Genomic DNA, 13,460 nt, shown 5'->3' with positions numbered 1-13,460 from the left:
TGTACCTTTCTTTTTTTTTTTACTAAATTAGATATAAAAAAAACTTTGCGCTGGGTAAGACTTATTTTTCATGATTTTTTATTTTATTTTTTTTAATGATTTAATTAGGGTTACTTAAAGTTGACACTAACATAGGTTAAGTATACTTAAGCCATACATATATAAAAGGTGAACTGAAATTAGTTTCCGAATGTGAACACATTTTCCTAGGTGTTTCCCAATCCTATCTCAATATTTGCTACTAGCTAAAAAAAAACCTTCAAACTTCCAAAAAAAAAATCAAAATTTGAAAAATTAAAACTTTGAATGTATAATGTATAAATCGTTAATACATTCAAATTTTGATTTTTTTTTGAAGTTTGAAGGTTTTTTAGCTAGTAGCAAATATTGAGATAGGATTGGGAAACACCTCGGAAAATGTGTTCACATTCGGAAACTAATTTCAGTTCATCATATAAAATTAGGACAAGTTTTTCTAAATTAGCCAAAAAGAAGTATGCTTTGAAATAGCAAAAAATAATTAAGACTAAAAATAATGTTGTAAAGTTTTCATAACTGCAAAACACAATTTTAAAATTAGAATGGAAAACAATCCTTTAAAGCTTTGTAGTTCTCAAAAAAAATGTTAGAATCAATAAACACTAATAAGGGGAGATGGATGGGAGTGCCGTCTAGCGTAGGGATACATAAATAGATATATAAGATCTAGATGGTCTATCTGGCACCAAATTCTGTCAAACAAAGAAAGAGATTCCTATAAGACAATCCCTTTTGTTAATTTATAACTATTAACTGTATGTATGTATATGTTTCAATTCGATAATTTGGGCAACAAAATGTTTAAATGATAATTTTCTGAACATTAGCTTTTTCTACTCTGGAAAGTGGCCCCATAGAATTGTTCTCAAAGGTATAGAGATGTTATGAAAATTTTTTAAATTAAAGGTATTCTCGGCCACACTTTGTCTCAGCCTAAATGTGTTAGATTGAATATGTAAACTTTTATATTCATTACTAATAAAAGATGACAACAAAGGACAACCTAGCTTTTATCTGGGGAGGGGGGGGGGGGGGGTAAGAAATTAAAAACTAAAATTTCATCTTTATATCAAATAAGCAAGGACACGCGGATAGGCTAATTTTGAAAATGTGTATCTAAATATTTTACATCTATGCCAGGCCTTTGTTTCCCTTTCATTCTTTCCCCCAAACATGTATCCTTCTTAAAAACGAAGCTTTAATCTATAATTTGGGTAGGTCCGTCCATCTGTATCTGATAGCTCATATTGTTAATTTAGGCATGTTAGAATTGTCTTATAAATTTCAAACTTTTCATGATGATGCCTGCAATTGTTAATACTATTTAGAAAGTGTAGCAACTCTAATAATTATCCAAATGCTCATTTTAAACATGCTTTTTAAAACTATTTTCTATAAACTTTTTGATGATATCATTATCCTATTTATCTTATATCTAAAATAATAATTCCTAGAAAATTAGGTACAATACAGGTGTTTGTATTTCATTAAACAATACCATGCTGTCAATCAATTTTACATAATTATGAACAATTTTAGAGCTCCGTGTTTTTTTATGATGCCATTCTTGTTTAGCAACTCTCTAATGAGAAAGGAATAATGCAAAGAGTACAATTAAAAGACAAATTCATGCAAATAGAATGTTTATAACGGCAATTTAATAATATACATTTTATTAAATCAATAAAAAGTTTTGTTGAAAAATACATCAAAATGTTTACTGATAAAGATTATTATTTATGTTTCTTTTTTTTAATAAATTGAAATAATATCATAGGGTATCCTAATTCTATATTGGAGTATGTTATGAAAAAGAGATGATTTCCGAAGGTAGTGCAATGGTAAAGGGGGGGGGGGAGAGGTTCCTTAAGGAAAGCCTTGCTCAATCTTAGCCAATACATAGGAAGAGATTTTCTAAATAAGCTAAAAAACTTTATTTTAAAAGTAGCATTAGATTAAGATTAAGTGATAAAAGGGAAAAATTTAAATATGAATGTCTAGCATCTTTGATGCAAACTTTAGAGGCTCCTAATTGTTATGAAAATTTGCTAATGCAAATTAGCTTATATAAATCAAAATGAAGGTACACTTATTATTACACTATTCATTAGGGGGAAATGATTGAAATGGGTAGGGAGAAGGGGCGGGGTAGAGCTGATAATTGAAGACATAGGGTTACCTAAAACTTTACATATGTATACATAAAAAGCTTATTTGAAAAGAAAGCAGGTAGAAGGGAGAGGAGATGGGAAGGGAGGGGAGGGGGGTTGATGAGGGTTACTAAAAAAAATAATAAGATAGGCTTTCATTAAAAGTTAGGGATGCCTAAATAAATTAAGGTATTCTTGAATATATGAGAAAGCAGGTAATATTTCTTTCTTCTCTTACAGCTTTGACAACCAATGAATAGATATATAAGATCTAGATGGTCTGTCTGACATCAAATTCTATCCTATTTCTAGCGGCTATGCCCCTAGAGGCCTCTAGAGGCACTTGAGGAGGAGAGAGTCGAATTTAATAATTTAATTTCTTATTTTAGATTTTAAATATTTTTTTGTGCCCCCGGGACCTATGAGAAGCTACCCTGTTAAGAAGAACCCGATCGGTTCAGCAGTTAGTGAGATCCTTCGGTACAAACATACAAACACACAAACACACAGACAAACATCCTGTTACTTTATCATCTATAATCAATAATACAAAGTAGTACGATGTCTGTCTGTCTGTCCCTCCGTCCGTCCGTCTAAAGCTTAAGATCTTGGTAACCACTGAACCGATTGGATTCTACTCTTCAGGGTTTATAACTATCGGTTCTGTGGTGGTTTTAAGCTATTTTCTTGGGGGGTGGGACCCCTCAACCCCCCAAAAACAAAAAAATCCCCCCCCATTTTTTTTTTTTTTTTTGCTGAAGATTTCCTTGGTCCTTTATTTTTTTTTGATCACCTCTTGGGGCACAGCCCCTAGAGGCTAAGGGCGAAGCCGCTTGTAAGGATATAAAGTAGTTAACGTTTTTTGTCTGTCCTGAAGGATCTCCCTAACCGCTGAACCAATATTGTTCCCCTTTACAGTGAAGCCTCTTAAAGGTTCTGGGAACGTTTTAAACTATTTTTGGGGAGGGTGTCCTCACCCCCCTCCCCCCCAAAAATGATTTTTTACTCTTTTGAAACTCAAATTTAATGTAATGTTGTCGACTTTTCCGCCTCCAACCTTTAGTGCCCCTACAGTTTTCAAGGGCGTAGCCGCTAGTCTATAATACAAAGTAGAATGATGTCCTCCATTTTTTCTTGCATAGGTGAACTATTTTCCACAATTATTTTTTTTTTTCTTGCATAGGTGCATAGACGTCCAAGGGGGGGGGGGTATGGAGCGATTACCCCCCCCCATTTAAAATTTACCCCTACCCTGGAGGTGCCGCAGGAACCCCCAACAATTTTTTTTTTGGGGGGGGGTAAATACCCCCCCAAAATAAAAATCTTTAACAAAAAAAAATTTTGCTTTTTAATACTAAATATTTGATAGATTTTACCCTGGGAGTAAATTTAGGGGGGGGGGTACACAAAATTTACCCCTGCCAACAGATTTCTGAGGGGGTAATTACACCCCCCCCCCCAAGCAAATTTTACCCTTTTGTTCATCTAAAAAAATTTTTTCCCTCCATTTTCAATTTTTTTTTTCAGGAGTGGTGTGATCTATAACTCCCCACCTATAAAAAATTTGTTCAATATTTTTTTTCTTTTTTTATATTTTTCGGGGGATGAGTGACCTCCCATGCCCCTCAAAATTTAACAAGGATGACAACATCCATAAGTAGCGAAGCACAAAATTTCGTGAATGGTACTGACGGTCATTGTTGTTTTTTTCAAACGACAGGAAATTTAATTTTAATATCATAATCTTTAACTGAAAAAATTTTGAAAATCGATTAATAAACACCAAAGATATGGGGGGAAATGTAAAAAATATAAAAATAGCCAAAAACCTGCAAAAAGGCAGTCTGACCGTCATTGTTGATTTCTTCAATTGACCGGAAATTTAATTTTTATATCTTTGAGTGAAAAATTTTTGAAAATTGGTCCATAAACACCAAAGATATGGGGGAAAATGTAAAAAATATAAAAATAGCTATAAACCTGCAAAAAGGCCGTCTGACCATCATTATTGTTTTTTTCAAACGATGGGAAATTTAATTTTGATATCTTTAACTGAAAAAAGTTTGAAAATCGTACCATAAACACCAAAGATACGGGGGAAAATGTAAAAAATATAAAAATAGCCAAAAACCTGCAAAAAGGCAGTCTGACCGTCATTGTTGGGTCTCTAAACGACGGAAAATTTAATTTTGATATCTATAACTGAAAAAATTGTTGTTTTTTTCAAACGATGGGAAATTTAATTTTGATATCTTTAACTGAAAAAAGTTTGAAAATCGTACCATAAACACCAAAGATACAGGGGAAAATGTAAAAAATATAAAAATAGCCAAAAACCTGCAAAAAGGCAGTTTGACCGTCATTGTTGGGTCTCTAAACGACGGAAAATTTAATTTTGATATCTATAACTGAAAAAATTTTGAAAATCGGACCATAAACACCAAAGATATGAGGAAAAATGTGGAAAATAAAAAAATAGCCTAAAACCTGCTAAAAAGCCATCCGACCGCCATTGATGTTTTATAGTTAATTGTGCTCCTTAATGATGGGAATGTTGTCAAAAAATTTCAGCTTTCTATCTTTTATAGGGGCTGAGTAAATCCCATTTCCACCATAGCCTTACGGACTGACGGACGGACAAAGTGAATTATAGAGTAGCTTTGCTACTAAAAAAATATATTTTCTTTTATTTTCAAATTTTGGGGGGTGGGGTGACCTCTCACACCCCCCTAAAATATTTCTGTGGGTCAAATTTTTCGTTCTTTAATTTAAATTTTTTGGGGGTGAGTGACCTCCTACACCCCCTTAGAATAAAAAAAAAAAAAAAAATTTTCCCATTAGCACAGCTACTATATTGGTCAGTCTGTCAGTCAGTCCGTAACGCTATGGGAGAAATGTGATTTTCTCAGCTCCTATTCAAGATAGACATATGCCCATCTAATCTTTACATTGTTTTGTCCATCTGTATGTTATTTGGGATGCTAGATTGCTTCATAGATACAGCTGCGGCCGCCTAAATTTATGTTTTGAGATTTCTATGATAAAATTTACATAAAGATAAACATTTTCTAAAAAAAAATGTTTTTCTAGCTTCAAAAATAGGAAAATGACAGCCTTTTGAATTTTTACGTAAAAAAGGACCTAAAAACAAAGGTTGTTAAATAAAAGGGTGGAGTTAGCAAAAATTTACTCTGACTCACTTATAGTCGGAAATTTATTATCAAACAGGGGACATGCACAAAATTTTTTTGCCCTCTAGCTTTAATAGGAGGTGAGATAATGGGCCCAACTGTTTAGGGTTAAGTTTCACAAATTATGGGGCATCTAGTTCTATTATATCTATTGGTTAATTATACTGTCGCACTACTGTACTTTCTTAGAACGTAAAATATTTTTTGGTTATTTTCTAAAACAGCGAATTGTTCTTTTAGCTTGAATTCAAAAAAAATTTATTTTGGGTTTTATTAATTTTCAATTTAAAGGAAGCCTGCAAGAAATACCCTGCTTTAACTGCTGAAGGACTGCCACAAGTAGACCAAATACCCGAAATTTGAAGCCTTCAGCTTCTATAACAAAAAAGTTCTAGGCATTTTAAAATGACATTTTATGTACAATGAAAATTTTGAAAGAATTGCAATGCTCATGTTGAAAACTCATGTTGAAATTAAACTACGTGGCCTAGAAACAAAATTATAAGCTTATTTTTGTCATAAATTTAGGTTTCCAGTAACTAATTATATTTTTACAATAAAAATACTCATTTAAGTAACACTAGGTGGGGAATTATATGAAAAGGGATGATTTATAAGGATGGGGCATCATAAAGGGAGAGGGGTTTATGATAGGGATTCCTAAATCTTTTACATAAAAGATAGGAAAAGTTTTTATTAATCAGCTAAAAAATGTTATCTCTAAAGTAGTAAAAACAAGATTAAGATTAAGGGAAAAATGTAAAAAACTTAAAATAGAAATGTACAGCCTCATTGATGATAATTTTTAACGCCTTTAAGTCTTATTAAACTTTGCTAATGAAAATTTTCTTATATAACCCCAATTGAAAGAACACCAAGGGACGGGGGGAGGAGGGGAATGGTGAGTGTTATAGCTATTCATTGGGGGTAAGGGTAGATGTGGAGGGGGGGGGGGGGCTGGCAAAGGAAGACAACTTACCTTATATTGATATGATAAATTTATGTAAGGCTAAAGTATACCTATCAAAATCTTTACCTAAGCTTGACATTACTAAATTTAAGGGTAGACTATCTCCCCTTAACTAAAGTAAGGCTAAAGATACCCTTATTTTTAAAGGGTCCCTAAACAACCGTTTATGATTAGCTCTAATATCTCACAGATAGAGCAAAACGCGCTTTTGTTTTCTTAAAAAACGGCTTTTTCCGACGATTTTTATAACGTAAAGGGAAAGGAAGAAATTTTCCGTATTATATAAAATGTGCATTAAATTGTTTTTTTTTCTCCCATTATAGCTAAAATTAAACTTTTTCACATAGTTCTTGATTTTTCCTAACGGTTAAGCTGACTTTTAACATAATTCTTGCTTTAAACCAATGTATAGTTACTTAGAAATTGATAAAATAAGCAATATTTTTTATGGAAAACCAAATACAATAACAAATCTAGAAACAGGTTTTTTATTAGTATCCAATAAACTTTAGATGGCCCATCTCTCGCCCACCTTTAATTACAAATTTGTAAATAATAAACAATAAAGGCGAAATATTTCTTTATAAACAGTCTGATAAAAGTGTAAACTAATTCTCCAAAGTGGGTTATTTATTGTCCAACACAATAAAAAAGGATATTATTATTTTAAATAACCTATGAGATTCAACCCTTTGTAGACAGTGAGGTATTTTCTTGTCAATAATACAAATTTAAAATAGGTCTTTATTACCTAATTACTAAGTTATAAAAAAAAACTAATTGGCAATTTTATATCATAAAATAAATCCTTAACAGTAAGTAAATTGTTTCAACTATATATGACAAGTTAAATATCCCTACAAACATTATAAGAAACAAAAACGTTCAGATTTTCCCTGTTTTTTCCTTTCTCCCTCCCAAAATACCATAAAATCAAGGCATTATTCCTGGATATTTTTGTTAATAGGACGTTTTTGGTTGATCAGTGTAGTGAAATGTGATTAGAAAATGTTAAGATTTGATAATCAGATGAGAAATTATTACGTTCACACTCCCTTTAATGTGTTATTTTTTTATATCTGTAATTGTTATTTCTCGTATCGTATTATAAACGGCTTTCCGCGGATATAGAATAAACAATTATAAGATTAAAACTAGTTTTTTTAGCCCCGTGGAACCGAAGGCACCGGCTAAAAAAACTGGTTTTAATCTTATGATTGTACATTTCTATATTCGTAGAAAACTGGATATAATACGATGCTAGACATAGTTTTTTTTGTATGGATGAGAACCGGTTCCTATCCACCGGATTCGAATGAATACGAGAAATATATATTATTTAGTTAAACTTATTTGTTAATCATTAATACTTAAATTGTATCGCAACAGCTCTACAATAAGACACTTGTCCGTCTGTACATCGACTATACGTCAGATATTTGTAGTGTTTGTGCTGAAAATGGATTGCCTATTTCGTCCCTAATTTCCAAATGTGTACAGCAGATAACCCAATTATTGCAAACACTATTTTTAGCTACTCCGGTCAAAGAGAAAAGCGATATAATGTATAAACGATTTATACATTATACATTCAAAATTTAATTTTTCAAATTTTGATTTTTTTTTTGAAGTTTGAAGCTTTTTTAGCTAGTAGTAAATTTTGAGATTAAAGTAATTAAAAAAATTGGACCAATTTTTAGCTCTACAGACGTAAAAATCACATTTTCAGGGTGTCCCAAAGTGAAATCTGACAACCTTATAGTCCTAGGTCCTCCGAATCATTATATACCACTTATGCCATCAGATAAACACAGGATTTAAGCCAAAACAAAACCGATTTTTCCAGACAGGTATTTTGGGTATTACGCTTGTCGGACATCCTGTAAATAAAAGTAGAATTTTAGCCAAAATAACATTATGCGTGCTTTTTACACGAATAAACAATTATTTTGGTTGGATAAAAGATTGATGAAAAGAAATAATTTTAAAAATTGTGAAATTTTTTATTTATTTTTATTACCTACCTTCATAGATAGCTAGATATCTAGACATCCAGGGACTCAGAAACTTTTTTTTAACCATCCAGCAACCTTGAATCACCTAATGGACCAAAATATAGAGTATTACCAAAATCAGAGAGGTAGAACAGAAATGTGGTACACTTGGCTAATAATGCACCTTGTACATTATTTGGTATTCCAATGATACTCTTGGCATTTTGTAGCTTCTACCAGCCGTTTTTAGTTGGTTCTAAAAAGCCCCAAAACGGATGAGCTAGCAGCCGTTAGCCATTACTTTTCCAACTTTTTTTTTTCAATTACATGATGGTTGCATTACCACCCCCCCCCCTTTTTTTTAATTTATGAATGTAAATTGTTACTTTTTAAAAGTTTACCTTTAGTTCTGTTGATTCGGCAACAATTTGTATTTTTCCAATCTCAGAGATAACTATTGGGTATTTTAATACCACTTTTGGATCTATAGCATCTTTGGCTGAAAATAAACATATATTAGAATAAATTTGATTTGAATAATTAAATAATTAAATAGTTGCAATTCTACCAGATAATGAACAAATAGAAGATAATGAATTTTAAAGTGATTGTTTGTTAGTTCTATCAATTCCAGACTATTCATAGCAGTTAATGAGACTTAAAAATCAAAGAGGGGTGGCGGAAGTGACACTTTTTCAAACCAAGACTAAAAGTCAAAGGAACTCAACTAAATAAAGAGTTACAGGGCTCAGTAATTTTTGTCATAAATTCACTTGTCATAAATATATTTGTCATAAATACATTTGTCATAAAGGTACATTTGTCATAAAGGTACGTTTGTCATAAAGGTACATTTGTCATAAAGGTACATTTGTCATAAAGGTACGTTTGTCATAAAAGTACATTTGTCATAAAAACATTTGTCATAAAGGTACATTTGTCATAGAGGTACATTTGTCATAAAGGTACGTTTGTCATAAAGGTACATTGGTCATAAAAGATATTTGTCATAAAGGTACGTTTGTCATAAAAATATTTGTCATAAAGGTACGTTTGTCATAAAAACATTCATCATAAAGGTACATTTGTCATAAAGGTAAGTTTGTCATAAAGGTACATTTGTCATGCTACGACTTAATTTGTTAATGGAAAATTTTTGTTTGCAATACTTAAAAATTTATTTCACTATATAAAATTCAAAAGATAAAGATTTTTATTGTATTTAATGAGATAATGTTGCTATTATCATATTCAAAATAAATACAATAATAACCCTTAAAATATTTAAACACTAGTCTCTTATTGGACATAAAATGACATCCAATAAGAAAAAGGAATAAAAATATGGGAAAGAAAATTATTTTTTTTCAAAATTAATTCTAGGCATATTGGAATAATAAATATAGGGGAAAGAAAATTATTTTTTTTCAAATTTATTTCTCTTCATACTGGAATAAATATTATTTTTTTTAAATTTTACTATCAACCAATAAGATATAGGCATGTTATCATAAAAATTTAGAAAACAATAATTTTTATTCCAACATTATCAAAATTAAAGGAATTGACAAAGAAATAATAATTTTTTCCAAACTTTTAATACCTCATGCCTATTTCTTATTGGTCAACATCAGAAATTAAAAAGAATAAAAAATTTTCCAACATTTTCATAATTATAAAGTCTCACGTATTGAAAAAGGAATTTTAAAAAAAAAATAATTTTTATTCCAAAATTTACTACATCATGCCTATTTCTTATTGGTTGACACCAGGATTTAAAAAAAAAATAATATTTTTTCCAACATTTTCATAATTATACAATTTCATATTTTAAAGAAAGGAATTGATAAAAAAAAATTTATTCCAAACTTTTACTACATCATGCCTATTTCTTATTGGTTGACACTAGGATTAAAAAAAAAATAATATTTTTTCCAACATTTTCATAATTATACAATTTCATATTTTAAAGAAAGGAATTGATAAAAAAAATTTTATTCCAAACTTTTACTACATCATGCCTATTTCTTATTGGTTGACACCAGGATTTAAAAAAAAAATAATATTTTTTCCAACATTTTCATAATTATACAATTTCATATTTTAAAGAAAGGAATTGATAAAAAAAATTTTATTCCAAACTTTTACTACATCATGCCTATTTCTTATTGGTTGACACCAGGATTTAAAAAAAAAATAATATTTTTTCCAACATTTTTATAATTATACAATTTCATATTTCAAAGAAAGGAATTGATAAAAAAAAATTTATTCCAAACTTTTACTACATCATGCCTATTTCTTATTGGTTGACACCAGGATTTAAAAAAAAAATAATATTTTTTCCAACATTTTTATAATTATACAATTTCATATTTCAAAGAAAGGAATTGATAAAAAAAATTTTATTCCAGACTTTTACTACATCATGCCTATTTCTTGGTTGACATCAGGATTGTTAAAAAAATAATATTTTTTCCAACATTACACAATTAGGAAATTTCTTATTTTGAAAAAGAAATAATTTCTATTCTTAACTTTTTCTATATTATGCCTATATCTTATTGGTTGATTCTAGGATTAAAAGAACATAGTATTTCAACATTAAAAAAAGATGCAGCTAAATTATTTTGGGGTATATTTTTTGTTACAGACAAAGCTCAAGCTTTTTCTTTTTTTTGAGATTGGCGTTTTCTGAGATAGGCGTTTTTTGAGATGACCCAAATTTTATAAATACACAAATAAATCAAATTAACATTTATTTTAGGGTAAACATTTAACAAAATAGATATAAAATAACCAGTTGATTTCTTCATGTGTAATTTTGCAAGCAGACACCAAAATCGTTGCCACATCTCCAAGTGAATTTTACATAACCAATAACAAGCAGAATGGAAGGAAGCTAATTCTCCTAAAATATAACAATTATTTTGATAGGTTGGTAATAAAATCTATTTGTCTTTCTATTAAAGCATTAATCTTTGCAATTTTAAAATCACAAGTTTAATATTTATAGGACAATTATAACATGTCTAAGTTTGTTAATATTGATGTACTTACCAACAGAAAGTCCATCAGGCAGACACACGGACAGACAGACTTACGGACACAGATTTACAAACAGACAGATGTGGATAAACAGTTGAAGTGACATACAGACGAATGAACAAACGGGCATTAATTATAGAGAAGCTAGATTTAACAAAACTTACCATGCAAACTCTCGCAGCAAAAAATGGTAGATTCAAGTTTTCTGACAAGCCTAAAATATTTTATATAATTATATTTCTTATAAAAATATTGATAATAGCTGCGCCCCCAAGCTTCCATGTACAAAGAATGGACAGAAAAAAATGGCCTAAAACCATCCCAGGACCTATGTAAAGCTAAACTGAAAAAAAAAACATTCGGACCAGTAATTTCTGAGATCATAAGTATCAGACAAAAAACATTAATACTTTATGTAATAGTTCAAGACATTAATAAAGCTTCCCTGAAAAGTACAATTTAATCGAACAAGCATTTTTTTTAGATAATTAGCTTCAGGCAAAAAAAACAATGTACTTTATATAATAAAATAACACTGAACAAAATACCTACGTTTTATCTGACATAACCTCCGCCTAAATTAATGTTCAAATGATTACTAAGTTAGAAAATATTGTCGTACATTAAACTGTTTTTAACCTATTTTTTTATCATATATCAAAAATATACTATGACACCAGTAGAATCAGACTGCAGAGCCCAAATTTGAATTAAGTCCCCAATAAACTTTTTTTGGGGGATTTAAAAATCAATTTTATATGTTGCAGTGATCATTTTGATGGAAGCAAAAGCATTTTTTAGTTTAGGGTTAAATTGTTTCTTACAGAACAATTTGATGTGATTCAGATTATATCAATACAATAATAAAAACTCTACTCTGTTCGATGCAATTAATTTTTTTCTAAAACAATAATTTATAAAGAAGAAATTTAACATTCAAATAAAACATATTATTCTGAAGTCTGAACCAATTAGAAGCCTTGATTCATTTCAGTTTTTTACAATTCAAAAAAGAGTGTTTTCACAAAGTGACTTATTTCCAATGTAGTTAAATAATTTTTATTTAATTAAAATGAAAAGAATGAAAACTATACACATAAAAGATACATGCTTTTTTAAAAAAATTTAAAAAATAAGTTTGAATAATCTTATATTTTATCATATTTGTATATGTGACAAAAAAAAATTTGTTGTATTGCGTAAACGTTTGTTGTCATCTTTCACTATTTAACCCTTTACAGCCAATTTTTTTGTGTTTTAAATAAGTGATGGAATACAAGCACGATAAGTTAATTCATTGATATATTGTAAAGAATTAAGTTTTTAATGAATTAATTTAGATGAAATCAAAAGGCCTAATTTTACTCTATACCAGAATACTATATTTATTAAGCAAAACACTCTAAAAGCTACAAATTTTACCCAAATAAAAAAAGACCTTTTGCTCTGATCAAAAATGACCACAGCAACAGTAAAATTAATTTTTAAATCCCCTCAAAAAAGTTTATTGGGGACTTAATTCAAATTTAGGCTCTGCAGTTTAATTCTACTGGTGTCATAGTATATTTTTGATATATGTTTTAAAAATAGGTTAAAAACAGTTTAAATTAAAGAACTTTATAGGTCAGCTGAATCTTAGTTTCCGATTTTGTATGTGTCACCGTCATCCTATCTAAATATTTACTACTAGTTTAAAAAGCTTCAAACTTCTAAAAAAATTCAAAATTTAGTTTTCACAACTATTTTTACGTTTTATTAAATGGAGTTCCAATTAAAAAAAGGGAGGACTTATACTATGGGTAGGGGGGGGGGCGTTGGGGATTAATAGAAAAACTATTATACCCCCCCCCCCCCTTTCCTTTCAGCTTTTTCCCTTTGACTGGATTAGCTGATAATAGCTTTTGCAATAGTTAGGTTATCTGTCGTACAACTTTGGAAATCAGGGAACAAACGGGTGATCAATTTTTAGTTGATCATTTTATTTTCAGAAAAAGAGGTAAATATAAAGATTTCAAATAATTAGCTAAAATGAAAAATTAAGTTATTTTTATAAAACAGAAAAATTTCA

At 29.7% G+C, this 13,460-nt stretch overlaps 1 protein-coding gene and 1 long non-coding RNA gene across 4 annotated transcripts in view; both read right to left on the bottom strand.

The window, feature by feature from the left end:
• LOC145329037 (nuclear pore membrane glycoprotein 210-like) overlaps nucleotides 1–13,460 on the bottom strand; it is a 70,512-nt gene that overhangs the window by 20,584 nt on the left and 36,468 nt on the right. For all 3 annotated transcript variants that reach the window (XM_080173054.1, XM_080173062.1, XM_080173069.1), the window contains exon 5: nucleotides 8,746–8,843. In XM_080173054.1, coding sequence (XP_080029180.1) covers nucleotides 8,746–8,843 — 98 coding nt within the window. The remainder of the gene's footprint in view (nucleotides 1–8,745; nucleotides 8,844–13,460) is intronic.
• On the bottom strand, nucleotides 11,087–12,013 carry LOC145329055 (uncharacterized). Its single transcript, XR_013882761.1, has 3 exons — nucleotides 11,945–12,013; nucleotides 11,557–11,606; nucleotides 11,087–11,255 (listed from the first exon to the last, which is right to left on the bottom strand). It is a non-coding gene; the product is annotated as an uncharacterized LOC145329055 (long non-coding RNA).

The sequence above is a fragment of the Acartia tonsa genome, chromosome 1 (assembly GCF_053477335.1).
Source record: "Acartia tonsa isolate MP-2025a chromosome 1, ASM5347733v1, whole genome shotgun sequence".
Classification (NCBI taxonomy): Eukaryota; Metazoa; Arthropoda; class Copepoda; order Calanoida; family Acartiidae; genus Acartia; species Acartia tonsa.
This window is presented reverse-complemented; position numbering and strand designations above follow the sequence as displayed.